This window comes from Syngnathus scovelli, chromosome 16 (genome assembly GCF_024217435.2).
Source record: "Syngnathus scovelli strain Florida chromosome 16, RoL_Ssco_1.2, whole genome shotgun sequence".
NCBI lineage: Eukaryota > Metazoa > Chordata > Actinopteri > Syngnathiformes > Syngnathidae > Syngnathus > Syngnathus scovelli.
The window spans coordinates 2,497,570-2,517,885 of NC_090862.1; the positions used below are offsets into that span (position 1 = coordinate 2,497,570).

The 20,316-nt window shown below is 42.4% G+C and overlaps 1 protein-coding gene across 4 annotated transcripts; it reads left to right on the plus strand.

The window, feature by feature from the left end:
• Positions 1-2,918: 2,918 nt before the first annotated feature.
• prr36b (proline rich 36b) lies at positions 2,919-20,167 on the plus strand. 4 transcript variants are annotated; one of them, XM_049745870.2, is made up of 6 exons: positions 2,920-3,234; positions 10,044-10,711; positions 10,978-11,056; positions 15,318-15,520; positions 15,598-18,717; positions 18,805-20,167. In XM_049745870.2, exons 2-6 carry the CDS (start codon positions 10,123-10,125, stop codon positions 19,176-19,178), a joined length of 4,365 nt encoding a protein of 1,454 aa, XP_049601827.1. In that variant the 5' UTR covers positions 2,920-3,234; positions 10,044-10,122; the 3' UTR covers positions 19,179-20,167. The 4 variants fall into 4 exon arrangements, with proteins under 4 accessions (XP_049601825.1, XP_049601827.1, XP_049601822.1 ...); XM_049745868.2 differs by having other exon boundaries at positions 2,919-3,234; positions 15,321-15,520; positions 15,598-20,167; XM_049745865.2 differs by having other exon boundaries at positions 15,598-20,167.
• The last annotated feature ends 149 nt before the right edge of the window (positions 20,168-20,316 follow it).

Sequence of the window (20,316 nt, forward strand, 5' to 3'; positions counted from 1 at the left end):
TCTAGTCTCTTGGTATCAAGTGTTTGTTTGTATTTACAGCTGATTTAGTGTGTCGGAAAAGTGTAAGGTTGCAATTATGTTTATATCAGATTTTATGGTAATTAATGTTCATATCTCGAGAAAATATTTCTTGATGATGCCTAATATGTTAGATATCGTATTTCTTTGAATATAGAGGCCCGAAGGGTGTTTATTTAGGTGCACCAGGTATCCGTTGTTTGTTTACCTTTCCACGAGGTATCACATGTTGGTGGTGTAATTACAGCCACCTCGTACCACTTGTATTTTTTTACATGGGTGGGGGCGACTTGTATTCATGAATGGTGAGCCTAACAATTGTGAATTTTTAACTTTAATGGGTAACAGGTCCTTTGGGAATGGGCTGGTATTGTGCCACCACTAGAGGGAGAAAGCTGGCTCTTTCTGAAGCCACCAGTCATAAAATGTATACAAATCTGAAAACTAAAAAGATGAGACATTAAAAAAAGATTCCTGCCTATGTGGAAGATAAATATGTCTATATACATAAACATACCAATTACTCTTCATCTCCGCCACTATCTTTATATCTCATTATCTACCCCGAGGTGTACTACGGCCAAAGAATGATGAATATTACCAAAGATGCAAATGCCCAATGGATGAAAATAAAAGAAAGTGCGCTACAGGCACTTCTGAGAGTGCAGCCGAGTGGTACCGCTGTCCGATAGCCTTAGTACACACATGCATTATTTACTCAAGGATGCTACCGGGGGAAAAAGATGAAGCACTTATAATCAGATAGACAGGAACTGGACAACCTGGTCTGGACAGCATCAAGAAAAAAAACCTGCGCCTCTGCTGACTCCCTTTCCCACCATGTTAACTGTTACTATGGCAACCATGAAGAAGCATCGTAATGCCATTGAGCGTAATTATCTTTATTATGATTCGTCGTCACTTTGACAGATTTGCTGTGTTGGCACAGTTTGATGTGAGACGCACCTGCATATGCTAATCTTCTCCATTTGAAACATAATAATCACATAATGATTAGCCGGATGAGAACACTCCAATGGAGCTTGATTTGAAAATCGCTTGAGGAAAAGATGTTTGTGTCTGATGTGAAGGGTGTGTCTAATGACTTGTAAGCTGTTTTTTTGTGCGGTTTGGCCATGCGGATGATACTTGAGGTCATGAATGAAGCAACATGACGTTTACTCGTTCCAAATAATATCTATATTTGTGAGTTTCCCAAATAGCCTTTTTTTTTTGTGTTGTTGCGCAGCAGCTGGACACGGTCAGGACAAAACAACGAGATAAATAACACAGTCGGAAGCGATACAGCGGGGTACACAGCCCGGCCTTTTCCTGTCTCTATTGCAGCATGTGAAAAAAAAAAACGGAAAAAAAAACACCTTCCTCTCTTTGTTGTGCTGCTGTGGGCCATGCCAATATGTCCATCAGCATCAAGCCAACGTGCATTGGGAGCTTCCTGGAATCTCCGCCCTCTTCATGGTTTCCTTTGCTTTTATATAAACACACCTTCCTGTGTATGGTATGATCAGCTGTTTACCAAACTGTTTTGTAATTTTAATGGATCAGTTAGTTGATAAAAGCAAGTCAAGCATTGTTAAACAGCAGATAATGCAGAGCAATAGAACGGAAGAGCTTTCTAATTGCTATTAAGCATTAGCGTTGAAGATGATGGAGAGGAGTCAATTGAGGAACTGAAAGAAAACGATCCAGGAAAATCTGTGAGTGACTTTGAGATAGAGAATCCAAATTCAGGATAAAACAGCAAGGTCGCCAATCCAGACTAGAGCAGGACACAAAAGCTTGGCGCATCCAGACTGGCTTGGCGGCTGCTGGGAGCTGAGCAACAACCCAGCAGACAGTCAGACAGGCGGCATGCCCACCCAGTCCATGATGAAAAGCCTCATTCTGATGAGGAGCGCGGCGCCCAAACAAAAGATGTAAGCTGGGAAACAATGTCCGTCACTGTCTGATTGTACACCAGTTAACCAAAACACTGGCGCTCCTTCTTTTGATTTTTTTTGGTTTAGCATAATTTCCACTCTGTTTGGCTGAATAGGTCAACAGGTGTCTCATGTTTAGAGTCATGGATGCCAAATTTTTTTCTTTGGTCCCAAAAATAAACGATGCATTGCACATCATTATAAAAATCTGGCTACTTTTTCCTTTTCTTTCCTTATGCGGTAGTAAAACAAAGCCACAGATTTAGAGACAGATTACAATCTTGCAATGTGGAAAATGTGGGTGTCTGCGTGTGCATGCGTGTGTGGGTGTGTGCATGCATTCATCCGTGAAGAAAAGAAGAAAAGAAGAAAAGGTTTTAGACAGAAAAGGGGGTCTTGGGAGGCCTAGAAGGAGGGAACAGACAACTAGGAAAAACTCTGGCAAGAGATAGGGTGACTTGCAAGAGGTGACATCATCTCTGATTTGAATAATCCTTCACACAGGGAGGTGATTGGCTGTATTTAGAAAAAACTATGTCCCCCCCCCCTCACTATTCACTCCTTTCAATTTCGGCATGGCGCGCTGTCTGTTGAATGATACCTTCAGGGGACAATAGTCATATAAACTACTCGCTGGGTTATCATTATTTATTGGTGTTTTTTTTTATTTTTTTTTTTACTGTGCAATTAAACAAACTCGTGCCATTTTGTTTTTTTAAGTTGACTTCTTGCAAATTGTAACACAAAAAAAATCGGCAAGAGGTTTCCTCAGAATATGCAGCATGTATTTAAATATGATATCAATAAATGGATTTGTGGCAGGTTAATATTGGTGGTACTAAAAAATGATGTTTATTATATGTCAAGAAGGAGCGGCATCTTCGTAAATTGTTTTATCGTCAAATTTCCCACTTTTAAATAGTAAGTGAAGGCACCTCTCGCCACCGCCTGTCCATCCATCCCTTCAGCGGTCTGCGCGCGTGAGAGTGTGTGTGTGAGCGTGTGTGTGTGTGTTTAATGAAGCGTCACTCTGTCTTTCTTCCTCCCAGCGAACACAAGCATCACTTGTGGAAAAAACGGCGCTTGACACCGACAAGTTTCTTGTCCAGCACCCCGATCAGTCTTTTTTTCGAAGACCTCCCGTTTTCCCGTCTGCGTCTCATCTTCACTTTCTCTTTCTTTTTGAATACCCGGCTCGAGGAAGCCAGTCTTGGCGAACCGGCTAACACTGGGCGTAGCTGGGGAGGATTTTGCTAGCTCGCCGCTGCAGTGTCTGGTAAGAGATCGAGATTTTTTGCTAACACGTTAGCGTCGATTTATAACTCGCTTTGGCTAATTATTGCCAATTTGAAGAAAACGTCACTGACTTTAACGCCCTTTCAGTTTTTGATCGGTGTTAAAAGCATACACCCCGTTATGACTCCGCGACTCAACAGTTTGTCTGAATGATAACATCTCAATATAAAAATGTCTTTTTTTTCTTTCTGATTATATATTTCTATATATTTCTATATATTTCACATTCAGAATGGAAGAAACCGGTTGATGGGGCGGTGGCAGACCGAACCCGCCACCATGCCGGCGAAAGTCTGCTCCATCAAATATGCAGTCTCGTTTTATAAAATGACCAGCCTCTTTTATTAATATAATATGTATTACATTCCACATAAAAAAAAAAATTTCAGTGTTTTTCCATCGACCCCCTCTTTTTCATCCCCCCCTTCCCCATGTCGCGGATGCCCATTGTTCTGGGGTGCTGGCTGAGTGCTGAGCAATGTTCTTGCCTCATTTAGGAAAAAAAAAAAATCACATTCTTTCTATCTAAAATCTAAAAATCAACTTTTTATAATCACTCACTGAAGCAAGATCAATAAATAAATCCCCTAAGAGAGACTTGTTAAAAGCTGAAATTCAGCCAAAAAGGCTGTACCCAAGATTTAAGCTGGAATTTTATCACGGTTGATTAATGTCACCCCTAAAAGTGATCAGCTATTGTGCTTTTGGAGTTATGGCTGGAGGGGCTGAGAGCTGCTCCTTTACACACTCACTTGGTGAGTGAGCGCAACAAGGCACATTACCCACACACCCCCACTAGAACAATGGGGAGGAGAGATGGCTGCCAGTTGCCACAAAATTACTTACCAAAAGCATTTAACAACATAAAAAAACATTACTGAGCATTCCATAATGCTGTCATTTCCCCTTTGAGGTTATCTAGGTATTTTTTGTGGGCGTAGATGGGTGAGGAATTGGCATTATACAAAGTAAACAGCATTTTAGTTTGACTAATAAAAACACTTTTAAGGTTCAACCACAAAGGGCTCGGAGACACTCCGTTACTCTTAAATGAAAGGTGGGCAAATGCATCAGCTTGTCCGCCTCCATGGTGCACAGATGAGAGAATGGCTGACTCACAGTGTTGGTGGCGTGGCAGGGAAATGGAGGACGGAGACGGCAAGGCGTGCAGACCACAGCCTAATGCAATCACATGAAATTGAATTTAGCAGCCATTAAAAGGCTCGCTTATTTTAATTTTGTAATTTCAGTTGATTTTGGAGATAAAAATGACATCTGTTGTAAAGTCTTGTAGGGAAAAATGCAAAATAGTTTTAATGTTACATGTGTTCCATGACAATAACTTTATTCTTGTAGTTAAGGTTTTATGGTTGTACTTGGTGCATGTATCATTTCTTGCCCTGTCACGAGCAGATGTGCACCCTGTTGAGATGAATTGTAAAGAGTCTGTAATGTAGCTGCCACCCTTTGTAAAGAAAAAACAAAAGTGACATTCAGATGGGGCGCAGACCTCAAGTGCAATTGAGCGATCCTAATTCGGATAGACACAGAAATGTACATCTTTATAGATCCTTAGTTGAATGAAAGAAAATGTTAAAAAGTGGAAGGAAAAAAAAAAATCTCTTCATGTTCATCTGGATTAGATCGTGCTAAAAATAGAATGGGATTTTCCTTGGCCTGGGTTTTATTGAAATCTGCTAAGTCATTTGTGCAAAATCCTACTTACCTTCAAGAAACAAATAAATCAATTCTCTCCTGTCAGCCAATTATTCAGACTTCATTTAATGCACCTTTTCAATTGAAATTATTTATTGAAATTTATCCTCAATGAGCACAATCATATCATCGCCTTCCTAAAATAAAAGCTGAATCAAATCCTGAAAATATCCTGATCATGAATAATTTTAAGGCAAAAAAAAAAAGACATAGGCCATTATTTTAACCAAGTTAATGATTTTGTCATTTTTATATGGAGGCTTGTGTCTTCGGGCTATTTTGAATTTAATGACCCATTTTGCTCCCAGCTGGCCTCTCAAGCCAAGAGAGGAGTTGATTGTTGCATTAATAGACTTGTGAGTCAGGTTGCCCTTAGCCTAAGGACTGGTGTTGGCTGAATCTTTGACTCACAATAAAATCCCCCCCCCCCCCCCACACACACACACACACACACACTTCTCTAAATCTCAATTGTGACAAGGGCAAGCCTTTGCCTCTGGTCATCAATCTTTTTTTTCAACCAGAACTCATGATCTCCACCCAAAGCGTCATAAAAATATTCTGGTTAGCTCTGTTTTAAGCCATGGTAACAACAAAAACAGTAGGAGCTCCATTTAAGATGATTCAATCTGTGGAAACATCTCCGAATCGGTTTCGACGTCAATTGTTGGAAGATGAAAATAGGTTGTCACGGTTGCAGTTGGCACTTGGGCTTTATTCACAAGCAGCTGCAATAATTTGCCGTGTTTGGACTTTCGGAATGCCTTTAGTGGGTGGACAATCCTTTTTTCTGAAGCCTTCTATAAATACACGAAGATGATTAGCAAAAATATGCTCACGACAGTTGCAGGAAGTTTGGCAATAGATATCGCTGGTTCATAGAGAGTTGTAGTTATTAGCTTTGTGTGTCTGGTCAACCGTCCACATTGTTTATCTTCCTGCGACAGGATCAGATTCCATCTGGAACGTGCCTTGTTCCATTTCAAACAGGTCATAATCCTCTTATGGACACAGTTGTTCCACTTATACCAGCCCGGTCCGAGTCCATGTACTCGAAAATCCAAAGTGATGAAGCCTCTGGGGTGCATTTCCGCCACCCTCTCCAGATGCTTCGGTTTTACCTCTTCCGTTGTGTATGTGTGTAACTCTTCTATCTTGTGTCAGCCATCCAAGCCACCAGCTGGTCCAGGGCTCGGCTGATCTCATTTACCCTCAGAGAGGAGCCTGTTTGTGGGCAGACAGCCCATTATGGAGATGATCCAGCAGCTCTTCAAGTTACAAATTAGCCTTAGTTTGCCTGTTGCTGGATCCTTTCTATGGACTTAAAAAGAATCCCCGCCATCGTTCTTATCTCCAAGGGGGAAAGGTTAAAAGCATCAGAGGAACACCTGCCCCACTAATGCACTTCCTCTACGGAGCTGCTTGCTAGACTCCCTGCGTTGTCTCGGGGGATCAATATTAAAGCTCTGAACTGTCCCTGAAAGTCTCGGTAGGTGGTGGGCACCATCCAGGCTGTATCAGGGCCAAGACGGCTGGAGCCTCGTCACTGTCTCGACCTTCTTTTGTTTAGGAACTGACTGAGCCTGAACCTCTTCATCACCATTGTTTCATTCCTGGGCCACGTTGAGTTCACGACTATCTCGAAAGCATTCAAGGGCATTTAAAAAAAAAAATCTTCGAGAGAAAGTCCAGTGAGTCCCGAGGATTAGTAGCAGCCTTTCTAATCACTTGTACAGTGTCTGTGAACCAGGTGGTTGTCACGCAACCTGCTGTTCTATTTCAAACATCTGAAGTAAACAAGGAGACACAAAAAGTGGAAACTGGCAATTCTGGTTTCTTCTGTACAAGGTAGGTTTGTGCAAGTCATTTTTAAAATGATGTATTTTATGTGGATACGGTTTCAATTTTGGTAAATTGTGATGCAATATATTTTAATGGAGAAGAAAAAAAAAATTGCGTCCTTAAGCTCCTTGCTTGCTCAGCCCCTTCCACTGTCTATTCAAAGCAGCTTGCTTTGTTTGGAATTTGTGTGATGGTCAGAGGCGGTTTCCTGACCTCAAGTCGGGGGTGTTTGGAGAATGTTTATGCTCTGATAAGTGTTCCGTTGATACAGGCAGCTCAGTAGCTTTAATGTTCTCCAGTTTTCTGCTAGGATCTGCTATTCTCCTTCAAATTTTGGTCATACCTGCTTTTTGGGAGATTGTTGTGATTTTTTTTAAGCATAATATGATTTATATAATATACATCTCATGAGTTTAATTTACCAGGATGGATAATCGAGACTGCTTTTGTGCTTTTGTGGCAATTGAATGGGCAATCTTCGGCCCCATGCCAGGATGGGGCGTCTTGATTCTGACTTCCAACCCCCCCCTACACTCATAATGTTGTCCCATTGGAGGTCACTCGAATCAGGCTATTGGCAGCAATTGAAGAGTAAAATATTCATAAAGTTTGGCAATGTTCTGCTTCCCATTTTAAATTTATAAATTTAATTAAAGCAAAACAATCTGTTTCCCAGACATTTGCTACGGCATTAGCTTGCAAATGCGACTTTTGTCACGTGAATACTTTATGAACAGGTCAGAGCTCCGCAGCTGAGCATCTTGTGAGATAAAAGCACATCAATTACAGGGTCAGAGGTCAACAAACGCTCATTAACCATGTCCTAAAAAAAAAAACAGACCCATAGCATTCTGGCCGTCTTATTAATGAACCTGAAATTAATCCATCAAAATTTTATCGTCACCCCAAATTAATATAAAAAAATAGATTAAACCTCAAAACTTTTACAGACCAGGTTATATCTTTCGGCCATAATGTGATACCTTGTGCTGGGGTGTGTAGACTTTTTCTACCCACGGTAGTAAAAAGCTGCATCAGCAACAAAACCTACTTTCTTTCCCATCTTTCCTACCATGGTACCTTCCCCCACCCCTAGCATCCTTGCTTCCTTCCCCCACAATCCTTCTCTTTGATTACTATTTGGAGTAGGCCCCGGGGATAGAAGAAGGTCCACAGAATACATTTGTGTGGACACACTCGTGTACTGTGAAAGCAGGCTTGAATTTCTGCTCACACAATTCATACTTGCCTACGGATGGCCGGCTAAATTGAGGCAAAGTAGAGTGTGCAATTTAATATTGAATATTACAATATTGAAAACTTAATTTGTCATATTTATAAGCTTATTTGGTGGAAACAAAGTGATGGAAATTCATCTGTGTTTAAATATGCTGATGATTTGACCTGATTATTCAAGAACAGCATGTTTGTGTCTAGACATCCAGTAAAGCTTACCGGTCGGTCTCTATGCAGATCTGGATGTCTTCCAATTATTGACAGTGTTTATCCAAGCACTGTACACACACGTTTTGTTTATGGCCCAGTGCGGGTATTAAGAAGGGATGATTCCGAGGAGGGATGAGCTCACCTTACATAGCCGCCTTGATCGCTATTAGCTTATTTTGAGGAGTATTAAGTGGAATAATAATGACAACATAAATAAACATCCTGTGCCGGGAATACAAAATTAACCGCAAGACCCTAATGTATATAAATATACAAAAAAATATATAAATATATATATAAAAAATATATTAAAAAAAAGAGGCTATTTATGTTGCATGCTAGTTTCAGCTAAAACTTTTTTTTGGTGTGGTATTTGTGTGGGTTTGTTTGATCACACTAAGTGTGTGGCTCATCATGGAGGCTTGTGAAAAATGTTTTGTGGGAGGCAAGTACTTATGACAAGGCACAATGACAACATACAGATGATAGAAAAGTTAGGAAGGACCAAAGCCGAGTTTTTATTCTGGTTTCTTCTGCTTTTGTTTGGACCAAACAATGAAGGAAACAATTTAGGAAGTAGGAAGTGTGTGTAGGTGAAATGAAATCATAACAAAACCCTCTTAGGAATTATTCTTATGGATGCTCTTGATTTTTTTTTTTTTTTTTTTTTTCACAGCAGTTTATTTGTAAGCCTCTTGTTAAACTTTGCTGGCATTTCAAATCCACCTGTGATGAAGGCTTGGGTATAAGCAGCTTTTCTCACAGCCACCCGTTGTCATTGCTCAACTTCTCAGGTTGGTCCACCATATTGGAATTGCAATGTATTGCATGTTCTGTTTTTTTTTTTTTTTGGGCCTCTCCCCTCTGGCTGAGCTCAGCTGCTCCGGCCATCTGTGCAAAGGCAAAAGGGATGGTGTGAGAAAGGCTTGGGGTGATAATGGTGGTGGGGACGTGAAGTTCGCTCAGAACAACATGCTATTTAGTTTACAAAGGAGAGAAAGAAAGATTGTTTTCACAAAGTTTGGAACACCAGGATGATGATGTGTCTCCTTCCAGAAATAGGACAGTGACTTTGCGCCGTACACGATTAGGTCAGTGGAAAGTAGGATGATGAAACATGTCTGGATTTTAAAGTCAGACTAGCAAATAGCACTCCATAGTGATCTCATTTTTTTTTCACGTTTTTTTCTTCTCTCTGCTTCTCTTTCCCACCCGCCTCTTTGTTCCCAAGCTCCCCAGGCCAAACATCCTCCTCAAGTTGGCCTCTGCTTTGCCTAATGCCTTAAAGGTTGCCTCACGACCAAAAGCCAGGTCCTCATTCCGTTTCTAAATGTTTCCTGCTAGTCTTTCCAACTCATGCCTTCAGTTTTTTTTTCTTCTCACCCCATTTTAATGGATAGTAGCTAATGAAACAGTTGTAAAATTGAGGCTGATAATCTATGACAGCTTTTATCACAGATGGTTGGCCTTTATCTGCCCTCATATGCTTCACATCCTGTCTCATGGTGTCTTCAGCGTGTCCACACACATTGAAGACATTCCCGACTGACTTTCCTTTTGTGTGCGTGGACATTATTATCTGAAATAAATTGTGAATTGTCTGTGACAAAATTGCTTCACTCGTTCAGTGCCAGTGACGGTTATAGACGTCAAAGATATTAACTGGGTTATTATGCGTGTGACTCTCAATGAGAACAACATTCCAGGAAAAGAAATGTCTATGTCTGTTATTGCTGGGTTTTTTAAACTAACTTTGTTTTTTTTTTTTACTATTTGTCTCTGCAGACAAAGACCTGTGTCCAGATCTTGAGCAGTCCATTTCAAACTTAAGTGAACTGGACAGATCACTTCTCTAGAAGAGGAGATGAAACCAGATGGGGTTATCACAGCAACACTGGAGCCAATGGAAACTTTAGAATCCAATCCAGTAGATGATTCATCACCGGGTACAGGGCAGGAACCCAGCCAGGGATCCGGTGCAGGGGAGGAGCGGCCTGAAGATGCCGTTCCACCCCAGCTAGAAAAGCCCAAGGAATCTCCAGCCGCTAAGACCGCTAACAAAATCTCGGCAGACCCCAAAGCCAAGACCACAACCAAGACCATGCAGAAAACAAAACCCACCACCTTGACCAAGACCACATCTGGCTCACGACCCAGCACGGCCTCGAGCCGCCTATCAAATGGCTTGTCTAAGCCCCAGAGCAACGGTGTGACCAAAAAGACCACACCTACCTTGGATAAAAAGAGCACGCCAACCTCTGCAGCCCCAAAGAAACCAACAGCTGCCGTCCCAGCCCCGAGGAGCACGGTGAAAGTAATTGAAAGAAAAACCGCATCCCCTTCCACCAATGGCGCAAAGTCCACAGTCGGAACCACGGCAATTAAGAAGACAACATCCACAGCAGTTAACGGTGTTAAAACCAGCACGGCAACTGCTGCCAAGAAACCTCCAGGTTGGTCAAAGTGTTACAAATGAAACCTTGGTGAAGAAACGTAAACGGCATTGTCAGCTGCGAGGGAAATGGAATCCGTTCACACCCATTAGATGAATTCAGCACACCAATTAGACATGCAAGAGTGACTGCTGCATTTGCCCTAAATCCCAATGGCGTACTGTATGAAAGAAATGAGTCTGACCTATATTGCATAATGTACAATACATTGTTCTTCACATTCCTCATCATCCTTCTATTATCACCTTCCCATTTCCTTTTCACAGCTCCTAAACCTGCCTCGACAACTTCAGCAAAGACCACCACTGCACTGAAGACAGATAAGCCCCCTGTTTCCAAGACCAGGTAGGTGTCAATCAAAAAAATAATTAATTTAATATTGGGGTCCTGAAAAAAATTATTATTACAGTACAATTCCTACCTTGGTCAAATTTTAGTGATTTAATTTTTTTTTTTTTTCATTTTATGACAACAAACACAAATTAATTGGTTTGGCTGTTCAAACAACAAACATTAACGATTATTTTAATAATTATATTAAATATTTTTTTCAATTAATGGATATATCAAATAAAATATATTTAAATTTCATTCCCTTTGTGAAAAACTAATAAATTTGTGCTGTCATTTAAAACATTAAATAAGTCAATTAAATTGTTAATTATTAAAAAAAAAATAATAATAAATAGGATGCAAATCTTGTGCTTGTGCAACCAACTGAGAAAGTCAAGCTACCAAAAATGAAATTAGAGTAAAACCATCAACTACAGGTTGACAAAGATCCTTTTATGGTAAATAAACACAACCCCGTAGCAATAAGTCACAATGATATCCTGTGAAGAGGCACACTGGTGCTAAGTAGGCCAGAGACCACCTGATGTCGAAACAAACCTTAGAAGAAGGTCCCTAAGGGTTTCACCCAAGCTTTTTATAGGTCTGCATGTGAAGAAAAAAAAAAAACAGTTCAGTGAGAAAGACAAACATGCACCAAAGCGTTTATCCTAAACATTTAAATATTATAATAAAAGCATTGTGAGATTGTGTTAGGCAATAGAATTAAGTGAGCTGCACTGAAGTTCAACTTAGGTGTCCTCTGGGCCGCTTCCTGTTCTACCTACCTTGGCTTGCAGTTGGATTGTGGAGATTAGACTCAGATTACAGATTTATACCGTGGTAGAAGCTCATGACAAGTCTTACACAAGGGCACGTTGGGAACTCTCACATCTTAATGGCCTCTGTATTTACATCCAGAGCTGCGCTATTTGTGTATATACGTGCAGCTCGGACCTCCATAGCGGGAACATCTTGTCATTATGGAGCATATGCTCATTTGTCGGGATGATACCGGAATGAAAAGGAGATGCTGCACAGTGAAGTAAAACAAAAATGGCGCCGGTGTCTCAGTTGTCATGCTTAGCGAATGGATAGCGAGAAAAAAATCCAAAACTGTATTTAAGATTGAAACTGCAGAATACGAAGGTATTGTGGCCATCAGGTGAACTTTAAAGTCTCGCTTTTATTTTCCAACGTCATGCCCGCAGCCGCCCATGCTCTCATTAGTCATGGTCTTTTTCTCGTTGATGGTCCCACTGGGATAGTAAATTATTGCAACGGATTCAATTCCGCCCTCCTTGTGATCTAACAAATTGCCCGCTGATGTAATGGTCCGACAGTAAATGTGTGCGGTCGTCAGGTTTCTTGCCCGAGACACGATTGCAGGGGTTGTAAATCACGGGCGCTGCTCTGGGTGCGGCCCGTTGACTGTGCAATGCAGTATTTTGGTCGGCTTGGGTTTATAGAAGCGCTACCGCAGACCTTATTAGCAAATGGCTATAATGGGAATCACCGGTGGGAGGGGTGAATGGATGAAGCAATGGCGTCATGGTGTGTTGGGATCTAAAAGTGTGTTTGTGGGTGTTCATACACCAATATGATTCAAATAATATCCATTTTCTGTACCGGACATAATAATAATAATAATAATACATGTAATAATAATTATAATAATAATATGATTTAAAAAATCAGTTCGACTCAGTCATCATGATATACAATAAATTATAAAAAGTTTAGTTGTCTGACCGTGTTGTGCTCTTTGAACTGAATCTGATGAGATGGTTAAAAGGTTAATAACGCTGACCGGGATTAGTTTAGCTTTACGATTTACCAAATGCTGTTGGGCCAACACGAGGACAACCCATATGAAAAACCGTTTAAAGACATCCGGTTGGATAATTTGGTAATTCCGTCAACTTGGTGTGTGAACCTCAACTAAATCTTTTTTATCTTTTGTTTGTGTTATTGCTTATGGGTTTGTTTGTGCCCTCCATTTTTTTTTTTCAAAACAGCACTCCTGTTGTTTCTTTTGTTCGCTAATATTTATCACCAGTGTGACCGAGTTTAACCAGCAGTTACCATTGTCTGGTTAGGACACCTGCGGAGAAATGGAAGCGGAGGGAAAACAACCGTCATGATCTCATTTGGAGGCCAGAATTATCCAACAATAAAATCCCCAAAGTGCCCTCATTCGCATGATTGCATCTTTTCCCCGATGTCTCAGCTTCAGGATTAAGAATCTGAAAACATATTTTTTTTTAATATGATGCCAAAATGATCTTGGATTCGTCCATCCGTGGCAATTTGTGTTGCCTTCGCTGCGGGGAATCGTTCTTTTTGATAGTGAATCCCGTTATTTAAATGTTAACTGGCTGGTGGTTGAAGGGGAACAAATCAGCCCCAGCAGGCAGCCATGTTCTCACACAGCTCTCCTTTTTTTTTTTTTTTCAGCTAATAATTGAGAACATTTTTATTTGCAACAAAAGCTAGCGTTATCATGACTCCTCAGGCAAAGTTCTTGTTTGCTTCTTGCTGTGTGCCTCAGTGTGCCCATAGCAACTAGCCACATGAGTCATCTGATTTTTTCATCTCCAATGCCTTTTTTGGCTTTAACATTTACTCAAATGCACTGTGGTGAAAATGAGGGGGGGGGGGGAAGCAGCTGTTTTTGTTTCTTTTTTTTTTTTGACTTGCTGTGTTTTGAATTTTCATAATGAGGGCCAAGTGACCTCCTTTTCAGAACCACAGTGTGCCTTCTGTCATCTGAAAGCGATCATGGCCACAGAATGAATAGAAGCTTACAATAATTCAATTATCTATGTCGCACTGTTTTCAGATATTGCCAAACATTGGGGAAACATCTTGTAATCTCCAAACACGCGAGAGCCCGTCAACTGTGGCTCAGTCTTAAATACGATTTCATTCGCAGGGACGAGAGAGATAAAATAACGTGTAATCAGATGAACGTTTCCCTCTCAACATGCCTGCTCTCGTTTTTCTCTCTCGGTGGACGACTTCTTTTCCAGCAAAGTAGTCGTGCCATTTTAGATGATCCCTTTTACTTTGATGGCAAGGCGAACATGAACACTATCCTTGAATATTCCGCCTGCAAAAAAAAAATCCATTATCGAGGCACGAAAATCTTTTTTTAAGAGCAATTGTGCTAACCAATGACTTATTTTAATTTAGGGGTAATAATTTTGAGTGGCATTTTTTTTTTGCATGTTCCAAGGACCTTTGTTCATCTGTGCATGCTAATAAGCATTTTCCTAAATTTTTAAACTTCCCTGAATAAATTATAAAGTAAACAACATGCCAAAATATTTATGTGCTGTCAATTCACAAAAGTTGTTTAGTCGACACATTTTAGTGACAATATCTAAATTCAATACCACAACTTTGTACTTTTACAACATCCCAGTTTAGTTACGGCCAGTTGATTCTGGTCTTATTTCATATCTCCAAAACTATGTTCCATCACATCTTCCAAATTGTGGCCTGCTCACAGGATTTGCTCATTCACCATGAGTGTGCTAGTAGGAGAAGCAGAGAAGTCATTTTTTTTTTTTCTGTCTCCTTCCTTTCACTATTAAAGATTAACGTGGCCCCAGCCGTCTTAGCTTTCCGCACAGTTCTCTTCCCGTCAAGTCTTTATTTAGAAACCGGCGGTTAGTGTAGCATGTACCCTGAAGACTGCACACCATAGCCTTGTCGATGTAGGTTACTTCACTCAGAGCTGACGCACAGTCAGCTTCAGGGGCTAGGCAGGCAATCGTAGCACGAATGCTGATGCATACTGTCATTTTATCCTGAGATGGTATCGGTCCAAAAACCGAGAAAAAGGATGATGCCTCTCGAGGGGACATTTTCATTCACTTCCTGTCCCACTTAATGGTTCTTCAATGAAGTTTTTCATGAGGTGGGGGGGTGTGTGTACTTTTACAAATTGTAAACAAACTAGTCCTACAGAGAGTAGTTTTGGGGTTAAGATCAATTTCCTTAAACGGCTTACATAAGGATTAGGTCCGACGCCACATCTGTGTTCGATAAAGTCAGTTTACGGTCACTGCTAAATCAACACTAATCTAATCCGATTAATTAAGAGAAGACAATCCTTTATTTATGAACACCTTTGTTTTTGTTTACACTGTTTCTTCAGTTATTCAATTTGTTGGACCACCATAGCCGAAGATTCTCTGCTGATCCCTGGATGAAAAATTGTCCACATTGGACTAACCTGTATGCTAATTTTGCCAATTTTTCTTTTCAGCAGACCCACAACAGCGTCCCGTCCGAGCACAGGTTCAACTCGACCGCCCTCCACCCTTACAACCAAGAGTTCTGCATCTACTTCCAAACCTGCCACCCCTAAAACTTCCACTGCCAACAACGCTGCATCCAAATCAGCCTCATCTACTCCCTCTGCTGTCAAAACTCCAACATCGCAAACATCTAGAAACCTTGTAAAAAAAGGTACATCGTTCTCTTTTTGTGATGATATTTCCCTTCCTGTATATTGTTTTCTTAATACTTTATGTTGTTCTTCCTAGATGTTACCAAATCATCCACCCCTGCAGCCAAAAAGTCTGCAGACTCTCCACTCAGCCGACCTTCTGCAACGATGAAATCAACAAAATCGGAGACACCTAAACTAGCTTCAAAATCAGACAGTATAACCAAAAAGACACCCGTTAGCAAGGTTTCAGATACAAAGACACCAAATCGTTCCAAAACACAAGAGAATAAATCCGCACCTTCCAAGGATGTCTCAAAGACCCCTGCCTCCAAAACAATGGCAGCCAAGAATACTAGCGCCAAGAAAACTGTGGGCAGCAGCACCCCGACACCTGTGAAGCGTGGCCCCAAAGTAGAAGAAGCTGCTGGAAGTGGAAAGGAAATTGCTGCTGCTGTAGCTGCCGCGGCAGCAATTGCTAGTGCAGCCACGGCCATTGCAGGGTCAGATGAGCCACAAGTACCTGCTGAAGTTCCCTTGGTGGAATCTCATGAAGATACCGCCGAACAACTGGCTCCTCAGATTGCATCATCCTTTGACGTACAAGGAATAACTTCGGTTCTAACTCCAGAGGCTTCACCAGAACAAGTACATGAACTAACATCAGAAATTCAACAAGGAACAATATCGGAACCTATACGAGAACCTACACCAGAACCTAAGCGAGAACCATCACCAGAGCTGACTCCGCAACCAACACAATATGTCAGAGAACCTACACCAGAATTTATACGAGAGCCTACACCAGAACCTGTCAGAGAACCTACACCAGAATTTATACGAGAGCCTACACCAGAACCTGTCAGAGAACCTACACCAGAATTTATACGAGAGCCTACACCAGAACCTGTCAGAGAACCAACACCAGAGCCTTCACCACAACCGACACCAGAATTCATTCGAGAACCTACACCAGAGCCGGTCAGAGAACCAACACCAGAACCCCTACGAGAGCAATCACCAGAACCTCTCAGAGAACCAACACCAGAACCCCAACGAGAGCATTCACCAGAACCTCTCAGAGAATCGTCCCCCGAATCTATGACAGAACTTACACCAGAACATGTGCATGGGATCACACCGCAGCCCCTGCGAGAGCACACACCAGAACCCGAGCGTGATTCAAGTCCAGAGCCCTTGGAAGAAACAACACCAGAAGTCCTACGGGATCTGACACCAGAAACATTCCAAGAACAAAACCATGAAAGCCTACATGAATCAAAGCCTGAGCTACTGCGAGAAATGACACCAGAGCTCAAAGAAGAACTGGTTCATGCAGGTCAAATGTCTCCCGAGGTTCCTCATGAAACGTTCTCTCAGTTCACAGAGGAGCCGTACCAAGGCGCTGGATTAACTCATGAACCAGCCTACGATTTTCAACAGCCAGCACCAAATGACCCTTTCAAATTTCAACAGTCTGCAAGTGAATCAGTTCCTTCCCTCGGAACTACCGTCATGTCTCCTCCCTGTTCCCCACCAGTCCCAGTTTCTCCTGTCCGAGAATTTCACAATCCCTCTGCTGCTCTGCTGAACATGGATATCCAACCAGATCCTTGGAACAGGAACCAGACATTGGAGCCGTGTGATATTGATCCCCAGCCATCTCACGGTATGATGAACTTCCCGACCGAGTATAATGACCAGGATGAAGAATGGGAGACGAGGAGAAATGAAGAGGAAAGAGAGGAAGATGAAGAAGAGAATCTGATGACTTGCACAGACACGTTTGGTATGATGGCCCAGCCTCAATGTTTGGGCGCCTCAACCACGGAGGATTTCATTTCGGGGGACTTGCTGTCGCCTCGTGAAAAAGAAGTAGCAGTGGAAAAGGCAGATGAAGAGATAAATGAAGATGATGATGAGGATGAAGAAGATGAGGAACAGAGGAGATTAGGCCACCAGCTCTCCTCCATGATCACTGATATGAGCACATCCCAGCCCTCTGAGGAGTTCCAAATCAGACCTTCAGCTTTCGGTGGTTCTAGCGGCTGGCACTGCGACGACTTGGGAATGGACTCGGAAGATGTTAGCAGCTGCACCAGCAGCCGCCAACAAGGCATTTCTGACCTCAGCAGCACCCAGCACACCGCCATCTTGGAAGGAACTCAAAGCTCAGATGCTCTGATTGACTCAAGCCTCCGTGGCTCCGAAGGTGACGGTAACTTCATGGGCTCTCCCAACGTGGAAACCTTAGCCAATGAAGAAGATGACGACGATGACGAACGTGTGGATGAAATGGACTTAAGTTCGGAGAGAGCAGAGGAACATCATAAAGCGTTCCAGCAGGGAGAACGAGATGAGGACGACGAGGATGAAGATGTGGAGATGCACAGTGACGGAGTAACAGAAAGTTGTGACAATGCAGAAGAAGAGGACTCCAACGAGGAGGGACATTTAGACAACCTCAATCGCGCAGATCCTCCCGCTACTTCTTGGGGTCAGACCAATCCTTTTGCAGATACCTGGGCTCAGCCTCAGCCAGCCTCGCGGCCGTCTGGCTCCTCCCCTAGCTCGATCTCAGATCACGCTGCAGGAGAGTCCGAAAGCCCGATGCAGTCCCCTGCCCAAACCGGTTTGGACGGCCGTTCTCCTTTCATGGCTTCTCTCTCAGGACAAGACTCTGAGCAGCAGCAGCAGCAGCAGTTCTATAAAATGGACACCTCCGTCCCTGAAGATACTGAGCTTGCTCTGGCAGCTGTAGGCATACCCGAGTCTACAGCACAGGCCGCCCACAGCGGCAGCGAGACGAGCACACCAGAAGAACTACGTGACTACGACAGCAGCTCAGGCGTGGAATCCCGCTCTGATAAACAACACACTCCGGTTCCTGCTTCACTCCAGCCTGACTTGGAGCAAGATCTGGGTATTCACCTGGAGAAAGGCGATGGAGAAGAGGAAGAGGCTGAGACGCTCCCGGCTGATGAGGTCCCCGGAACAGGACCCCCAACTGCTCCAGCATCTGCCCCATCTTCTCCTACAACCTCTGTAGATGAAGCCAGCGACACCGAAGGTGAGATGCAGATAAATGAACCCGATGCACCGACGATGATGATGGGTGAAAGAGCTGCATTCGAAAGTCCTACTCCGGCAAGCAATTTGCCTGCTCTGGATGAAGATGGCGAGGCAGGAGAAACACCAGCAGGTGAAGAGGATGAAGGTGAGACCACTCCTCAGTCTGCAAATTCTGTGGCCTCATACGGCTTTGACTGCACCACATCCAACTCTAACGCCCACTCCATGGCAGAGAGCTGCGGAAGGAGCCCAGGCATCTTCTCCTTAGAAAACATGGAGCAGTTGTCCGAGGAGGCCAAGGACCCGTCGCTCATCAAGGAGCTCACCTTACCATCCGCCGCCGCTGCTACCGCTCAGGCCGAGGATCTCCTGGGCCGACCCGTGGACTTGATGCCGTTGAGTTTTCCAGAAGATAAACAACCCGGTCTAGATGAAGGCCACTACATGTTTGGAGGTGAGATTACCGCACACCACATGGAAGAGATGGATCCATTGGAGGCAAGTCACCACCTCGGGCCTCTGGAATCTGCAAATCCAGATGACAACCAACCGTCCTACTACTCCACCATATGTGATAAGACTGATTATCTTGAAGGTAACGTATAAGTCCTTCACAAGTATCCCTGGAATGCACCTTTTCCCCCGCAACCCTCCCCCCCTTCTTTACCTAGTGTTTGTCTTCTCTCCTGTTGAGTTAGCTTGTTTAGAAGAACAAAATGGAGAGCAAGATATTAGGAAGTTGTTCTTAAAAAAAAAAAAAATTACCAAGAAAATGTTGACTGTAGCGATTTTTAAATGGAGGCTCCTTCACTGTTACGGCCATGTTTTTAAGTCTACAGCTTAAATTTATCCAATGTATAATAACGAAGATCATTTTCTAGTAGACACTGCGAATTCGGTGAAGGGTATTGACCGATTGATCCAATGGGACTGAACTTTTAAACTGAAGGAAAAAAAAAACAGAAGGAACAAAATGGACTGTATTTATCCTACTGTTTTTACCAATCAATTGTCAATTTTTTTTTATTTGGTTTACTTTCAGTTTCTTTTTGTCAATCCCCATCCTCCCTATTTTGTGTATATACACTCAGCGTTCACCGTAGTGATACTTAACACAGCTCAATGCGCTTTTACGATTTTTTTTTTTTTTTGGTTTGCAAGATAGGTATTACACTACAGATGTGTCAAGGTAGGTAAGGAAGTCTTAGATCGATTATGGTGACGTTTTTTAACTGTGTCGGGTTATGTTGTTTGCATAGATTGCTAAAGGTGTATAACAAGCAAGTAGCATACGGTATTTCAGGCTTTCGGTTTTTTAAGTGGCTAGATGACAAAGCGCAGCTAACGTAAGCATCCGTTGTGTCGGCGAAAAGACGAAATCGTGATTGTGATTTGGCCACCAATCGCTCATCTCGCAGCTTTCCATCCATAGTGGACGTTTGGTTAACTCTTTCAACAATACTATATTGCATGTTTAACTAGCAAAAAAGACTGTGTACTACCCGATAACGGAATTCTGCTCTAGGTATATTCATAAAATAATGTTTCACACTAGGTTCTCTTTCAAAATTCCATTAAAACATCCTTGCAAGGCATTGTTCCTGTTTCTTATTTTTCCTCTGTCTTTCCAGAAAATGACTACCCTTGTGTTTCAGTCACTGTGTATTTGTCAATGCATTTATTTTCACGCCTATTTCCTTCCCATGGGAATAACAGGCAAACAGGAAGTGATGCCAAAACGGAA